This window comes from Bison bison, unplaced genomic scaffold, assembly GCF_000754665.1.
Source record: "Bison bison bison isolate TAMUID 2011002044 unplaced genomic scaffold, Bison_UMD1.0 scf7180017858417, whole genome shotgun sequence".
Classification (NCBI taxonomy): domain Eukaryota; kingdom Metazoa; phylum Chordata; class Mammalia; order Artiodactyla; family Bovidae; genus Bison; species Bison bison.
In genome coordinates, this window is record NW_011488989.1 from 1,685 (window position 1) to 8,700 (window position 7,016).

The window sequence follows — 7,016 nt, forward strand, 5'->3', positions numbered from 1 at the left end:
GGGGAATCAGGCCCAGTCCGCTCGAACTTTTTTTTAGGACCGGTCAGGGCTGCCCCCGCACCGTGAGAGCCAGCGGCGAGGTTGGGGAGGGGTCCCTGGGCCCAGCGCCTGTCGCACCCCATCCGGGCCAAACCCCAAGGGAGGCCGAGTGTGCTGGGGGCGCGGGCCCGGCCACGTCCCGGGCACCCTGGGGGTGCGGAGAGACTCCCCGTTGGCCGCTCTGAGACGGCTCCGCGGCGGGCGCAGCGACCAGAGATCCTGGCGTGTCGGCCTCCGGCACCGCGTCCCCCGGAAGCGCCGCTGCAGCGCCCTGGGCCAGGGCCGGAGCGCGGCTGAGGGGCCCGGACCCCACCCTGCTGGGCCGGCTGCGGAGCGCCCGGGGTCCCGGCTGGCACGCGGGCGCAGCCGAGCCCGGCTCGATCCAAGCCCCCCGCGGACTGCGCCGGGCTGCCCGGGAGCTCGAGCGTGCACCTTGAGGGCGGGCGGCTCCCGGATGTCGCGGGTGGGGACGCACAGCAGCAGGAGGCCGGCGAGGCCGGCGGCGGCCAGCAGCAGCGGTGGCAGCAGCGACAGCGCTTCCCGGCCATGGGTGCGCAGGCGGGCCCGGCGTGCACGGAGCGGCGGCGGGGAGCCGGGAGGCCGAACGAGGTCGGGGGACCGCGGGGTTGGCACCCGGGGCGGGGACCGGTCCGCGGAGGCCACGCCCACGGCGGGACGGCCCGCCCACCTCCAGCCCGCCCCGAGCGCAGGTGAGAGTCTCGGTTGCTGAGTCACCCGCGCCGCCCCTCTCGGCGCCCCGGCCGCAGCCCAGGCACCCTGCTCACTGCCCCCTTTCCTCTTCCTGTCTGCTCTGCCCTAGAGTCATCCCTCCTGACCGGACCACCACCCCAACCTCTAAGAGCCTGCCACGCTGGGCCGCTGGGCACTCCAGCAGGACCCAGAGAACGCCCTGCCCTCTCTGGCCTTGGCCTGGGGTCCTCCTGGGCACGCTTGTTTGGAGGGTCGTTCTTCTGGAGAGCCGGCTATCCCCTGGCCTGATCCTGAAGGAAGGAGGTGGGCTCCCAGCTGGGTCCCTGCAGGGAAGGGCCGACCTGCCTGCGGTGCCCCCCCAATCCTGGGCTCATGGCAGGGCACCGTGCCAGTCAAGCCCCAGCACGCTGTGCTGACCCAGGCTGGGCCTGCCTACCCTGGGGGTGCTGAGAGCTGAGAGTTGAGGGCCAAGCAGGGGGAAGCCAGACCTACTTCACAGGGTTCCAAGGAGACTGGTGAGGGTGCAGGCAGAGAGCAGAGCAGGGAGCCCACAGTCCCACGGAGCCTGGAGACAGGGAGCCCTGCTCAGGGGCCCGGGGCCTTGCCACCGCTCCCGCCCAGCGCAGGGCCCTCGCCCAGGGGCCCAGAAGCCTGGACTGGGGAGGAGGGGCCTCTGCACAGGAGGCCTCATCCCGCTGAGGGGAGGGGGAGAGGGGCTGCAGGCCGGCCGGTGGGCACACTGGGGTGGACAGGTGCTCCACTGGCCGAAGCCCCAGCTCTGCCCCTGCGCCCCACGACATGTCCGGTCGCTATGCTTTGAATCCCTATGCCACCCTGCATGCCACCCTGGCCAAGAATCACCCCTTACCCGGGCCAAGGGCCACCCCCACTTTGCGCAAAATGGGAATTCCCACAGCAGCGAACTATGTGGCAAGACCACCCTGGAGTGCCAGCAACAGGGCTGGGGGGGGAGGGGGCCCAGAAGGACAGCCTTCGATGGGCACAGGGTCTGGGCAGTGCCACGGCCGGCTGGAACGGGACGGGACAGTCAGGATCGCCGGGCCGGCTGCCCAGGCTGAGGGGCTGGTGTCTCAGGCCCAGCAATGCAGCCTTGTTTCCAGCTCAGGACCCGGCGGGAGGGGTGGGAGCCCCGGGACCTCGCTTGGCCTCCCCAAACCTTCCTGGCTGGGGCCCAGCAGAGAGTCACTGGGTGCGGCCAACTCAGGGCTCCAGGCCCCGGTTTCCCGCCAGCTCCCCCCACCCCTCCCAGCCCAGGCCCTTTCTTCCACCCCGGAAGGTTCAGAGGAGGGAGAGGCCGGCAGTCTAGGCTGAAAAGGAAGAGACAAAGGCGGCCCAGAGGGAGCCTGGCAGACACTGGTGTGCCAGCCTGCCCCAGCCCCCCCCAGCCCTTGAGGCCCAAGTGGAGGGGGCGCAGGGACGCAGGCCTGGCCCCCGTGCTCATGCCAAGGGCCCAGACCAGCCTGGGGAGAGCCAATGGGAGGAAGTGGGGGCATGGAACAGCCAGGGCAAGACAGGAACGGGAGTGAATTCCCCCCCACAGGGGCCGGTCGGAACTGCCTCTTGGCCCAGAGACATCCTTCGACCACGACCACCACCGGACTCTGGAAGGCGGGCTGGGGGGCATGCAACAGGGAGGCCCTGGCAGGGGCCCACTGGGCTGAAGGCGAGCCGGCCTCCTCCGGGAACCTCGGCGGAGGTGGGGCTCCAGATGTTCTGCACATGCTTGGCCCTGGCTCCAGGCAGAGGAATGTGGCTGCAGAGAGGTGCCAGGAGAGGCCCTGGGGGAGGGCCTGCAACCCACCCCCCTCGAAGGACCCAGACCTCCCAGGGAGGGGGTCCCAGAGGTCAAGGCCTCCACTGCCCCTGCCTCCATCTCCTAGTGGGAAGCCACCACATCCTGTGGCTGAAACTCCTCGCCACTCACTGTGCTCGAGAAGTCACTCAGCAGATGTTTGCCGGGATCCTTCTGAGGACCAGGCGCCCCAGACTGCATGCACAGTGAGCGAAGGCAGTGTGTGGGGAGGACCCGCCGCAGGTCCAGGGAGGGGTGCCTCGCAAGGCACTGCAGACACAGCAGGTGCAGGCCCCGGGCCTCCGGAGGAGTCCTGTTCAGGGGGCTGGCATATCACAAGCCCTGACCGCCTGACCCAACCGGACCTTTGTACTGGTGATGCCCTTGCTTTTGCTTATAGCTTTCCACCCCTCGATGCATCTCTAAATAATCTATTGTGCTGTTTTTCCTGTTTTTTTGTTTTGTTTTTTTTGACGTGCTGGAATGCTCTTCTGGAATTAGCTTCTTCCCCTGCCTTTGGATTTTTGAGATTCGTGATGCTGACACGTGAAGCTCTGTCTTCTGGTACGAGTGTCGCAAACCTCACATTTCATAGTGAGTGTGTTCGTGGTTCTGGCGTCAGGCTGCTTTCACTAAGATTGCTGCTACACACACTTGCACACGAGCCTTTCCCTGGGGAAGAGCTTAGGGGCCGGGGACCAGAGCACGTGTGCGTTCAGCGTCACCCGCCAACACGCCCGGTTTACAGCAAGGTGGCGCCACCTGGTGACCTCAAGGGCGCGCCACTGTTTTGGTTGCTGTTCTGCAACTCTTGGATTTTTTTAAAAAAACACTATTTATTTGGCTGCGTCGGATCTCAGTTGCAGCATGTGAGACCGTCACTGTCTTGAGGGGTCTTCCACTGTGGCTCATGGACTCCGGTTGAAGCAAGCGGGCTTCAGGAGCTGCGGTCCATGGGCTTAGTTGCCCCAAGGCATGAGGGTCTTTGTTCCCAAACCAGGGATCAAGCCTGTGTACCCAGCATTGCAGGGCAGATTCTTAAGCATTCAGCCACCAGGTCTCTCCAGGGAGGTCCCCTTGCAACTCTTGGATTTTTGAGACGCTGGTGAGAAAGAAATCTCTTTGAGCTTTTCATGCTGTTTCGTCAGTTAGTAGAGAAGTTGAGTCTTTCCTGCGTTCCGTGAAGCACCCGTTTGAATCTTGAGTTCGGTTTCCGGGGATGGTTGTCTTTTCCTTGCTGATTTGCACAGCTGGTATGTACACTCTGGCCATGAGTTCCTTGCAGTGAAATCATGGAAGCTCTTGACTGGTCCGACGTATCCATTTTCTGCTCTGTCCTTTGCACCTTTGGGGCTTGTACGTGTAATCTGCCATGAGGCGTTTACCCACTGCTGGTGGATTGGTGTAATCCTGTTTAAAGTTCCCTGTTAGTGTCTGCTTTATTTCTGCGGCATTTGTTGTTATTTCTGTTTTTTTTTAATTCCTAACATCATTTTATTTGTTTTATGTCTTTTATGCTTCACTAATCCAGGCAGACGTTTCTGCACTTTGTGAGTTTTCTCAGTCAAGTTTTTGCCCCTTTGTCGATGTTTCATATAATGCGTGTGAAAGCATGGTTCCCCAGCCAGGGATCAAACCCACACTGGACGCACCAAGTCTTAACCCTGAGACCGCCAGGGAGGTTCTTGGATGTTTGTTTTCTGTTTCACTAATTCCTGTTCAATCGTTATTATTTATACTCGGATATGCCATTGTGTGAGCAGGAGTTTTTGCGTCTCTCTCAGCTGTTGCCCAGCATCAAGAGAAGGGTCGGGTCCGTGTACATGCGTGCTAAGTCGCTTCAGTTGGGTCCAACTCTGTGACCCCATTAGCCCACCAGGCTCCTCTGTCCATGGGATTCTCCAGGCAAGAATGCTGTGGTGGGTTGCCATGCTCTCCTCCAGGGCATCTTCCCAACCCAGGGATCGAACCCATGTCTGTTATGCCTCTGCAGTGGCCGGCGGGTTTTTACCACTAGTGCTGAAGGCAATGGCACCCCACTCCAGTACTCTTGCCTGGAAAATCCCATGGATGGAGGAGCCGGGAAGGCTGGAGTCCATGGGGTCACTGAGGGTCGGACACGACTGAGTGACTTCACTTTCATCTTTCACTTTCATGCATTGGAGAAGGAAATGTCAACCCACTCCAGTGTTCTTGCCTGGAGAATCCCAGGGACAGGGGAGCCTGGTGGGCTCCCGTCTATGGGGTCACACAGAGTCGGACACGACTGAAGTGACTTAGCAGCAGCAGCAGCTGCCTGGGAAGCCCTGCCAGGTACATATACACTCAACAAAAATATTTTAAACTGACGTGTTATAATTCCTGTCTTCTATATTCTTTGTATTGGATCTTTCTTCTTCCAGAATCTGAAGTTCAATGCTTAATTCATGCTTTACAAGCCTCTCTTCTTTCCTAATGTAAATGTCTAGATGTCTGTGTATGTTTCCCTCTGGTCTCTGCTCTCGTTGCATGCTGTTTTCATCTTTTTTTTTTCCAGTTTCATTGCAATTTCTTATTTGACACATGAATTGCTTAGATATGGGTGTTTTTTAAATCTCTTTTTTCATGTTTTTTTCTTTTTTTTTCTGGTTGTTTCCTTTTCTTCTGCTTTGTTTTGGATTTGTTTTTCTGAGGAAGTGTGTGTGTCTTAAAACCCAGAAGTCTGGGCTTTTAAATATATATATATATATTTATTTGGCTGCACTGGGTCTACACTGCGGCATGTGGGACCCAGTTCCCTGACCAGGGATTGAACCCCGGCCTCGTGGATTGGGAGCTTGGAGTCTTAGCCACTGGACCAGCAGGGAAGTTCCTGGGCTTTTATCTAAGGTACCTGCATCGTGGTTACATCACGGAGTCTGCTTGCAAGCAGTCTTCTGGTATCTGTCGGATTGGGTTTGGGGCCCGGTGTGTGGTCATAAAGAGATACGAATGTTCCTCGTGTGCTGGAGAAGGATGTGTGTTCTCCAGTTGGTGAACGCGTTGGTCTGGATTTGTACGCTGCATCACCATTACCAATAACATCCAAATCTGCTGTCAGTTATCAAGAGATACGTTAAGACTTCTCACTGTGATGATGAGTTTGCTGATTTTTCTTTACAGTTCTGACAAGTCTTGCTGTATATATATGTATAATATATACATGTATTTTATATATAAACATATGGTACAATAGCAAAAGGAGAGAGAAGAGGGCAGCAGAGGATGAGATGGCTGGATGGCATCACAGACTCAGTGGACATGAACTTGGGCAAACTCCAGGAAAAAGTGAGGGATGGGGAGGCCTGGCATGCTACCGTCCATGGGGTCACAGAGTCAGACACGACCTAGCAGCTGAACACCAGTAGCCAAACCAGGAAACCGACAGTGGTACCGTCCCAAGAGCTTACTTTATTTCACTGGTTTTCCTTGCACGCGTGCATGTGTGTGTAGCTCTCTGCAGTTTTATCCCACGTGGAGCCCTGTGTAAACACCGTGACAATTAGGAAACCCAACTGAACTGTCCCCGAGCGATCGCGGCACCAGCTCCAGCCGCCCCACGCCGCCCAGCCCTGTCCGTGTCGTTTCCCGGTCGGCATAGGGATGGGTCACGCGTCACGTGTCCTTTTGAGTTTGGTTCTCCCGACCTGGCATCCCTTCCTCGAGGCTCGCCCATGTTGCTGCGTTAGCAGCAGTCCCTTCCTTCTCGTTGCTGACTTGCATCCTGTGGCGTGGTTGGAACAGTGTCCGAACAGACACCCGCAGAAGGAAGGACATCTGAGCAGTGTCTAGCTGGGAGCGACGGCCAGTGAAGCTGCTGTGAATCATCTTGTACATGTTCCTGTCTGAAAACAAGTCTTTGTTCCTCTGGGAAAAACGCCCAGGAATGCCATCGCTGTGCATCTGGTGTATTAGTCAGGGTGCCCCCGAGAAAGGAAGGGGAGCCAATAGGAATACATGTTTGGGGAGGGAAAGAGGGAGAGGGAGAGAAACAGATTTTTATTTTAAGGAACTAGCTCACGCAGTTGTGGGAGCCAGCAAGTCTGAAGTCTGCAAAGCTCGTCAGCAGGCTGGAACCCAGGAAGGCCCGATGTAGCAGCCTTGGGTGCAGAGGCAGCCCGCAGGCAGACCTCCTTCCTTTCAGGAGATTGTAATCTTTTCTCTTAAGATCTTCGACTGATTGGACGAGGCCCACCCACGTTATGGAGGACAATCTGGTTAGCTCAGAGGTCACTGATGTAAAAGTGAGTCATGTCTGAAACATACCTTCACAGCAGCCTCTGTGTTGTAACCAAAGGACGGGGAATCATACCCAAGTCAAGCTGACACGTGAAATTAGCCATCACATGTGATTTTAGCTTTGAAAGGAACGACCAAGTTATTCTCCGGAGCGGCTGCGTCACTGGACACGCCGGCCAGTAATGTGTGAGTGGCC

At 57.7% G+C, this 7,016-nt stretch overlaps 1 protein-coding gene across 1 annotated transcript in view; it reads right to left on the reverse strand.

The window, feature by feature from the left end:
* The window catches only part of LOC105005387, a 5,236-nt gene extending 1,299 nt beyond the window's left edge, over positions 1-3,937 (reverse strand). Inside the window, exons 1-5 of the mRNA XM_010863365.1 lie at positions 3,909-3,937; positions 2,696-2,876; positions 2,310-2,384; positions 1,619-1,779; positions 472-727 (exon numbers count right to left, since the gene is read on the reverse strand). Coding sequence (XP_010861667.1) covers positions 472-727; positions 1,619-1,779; positions 2,310-2,384; positions 2,696-2,876; positions 3,909-3,937 — 702 coding nt within the window. The remainder of the gene's footprint in view (positions 1-471; positions 728-1,618; positions 1,780-2,309; positions 2,385-2,695; positions 2,877-3,908) is intronic.
* Positions 3,938-7,016: the final 3,079 nt, after the last annotated feature.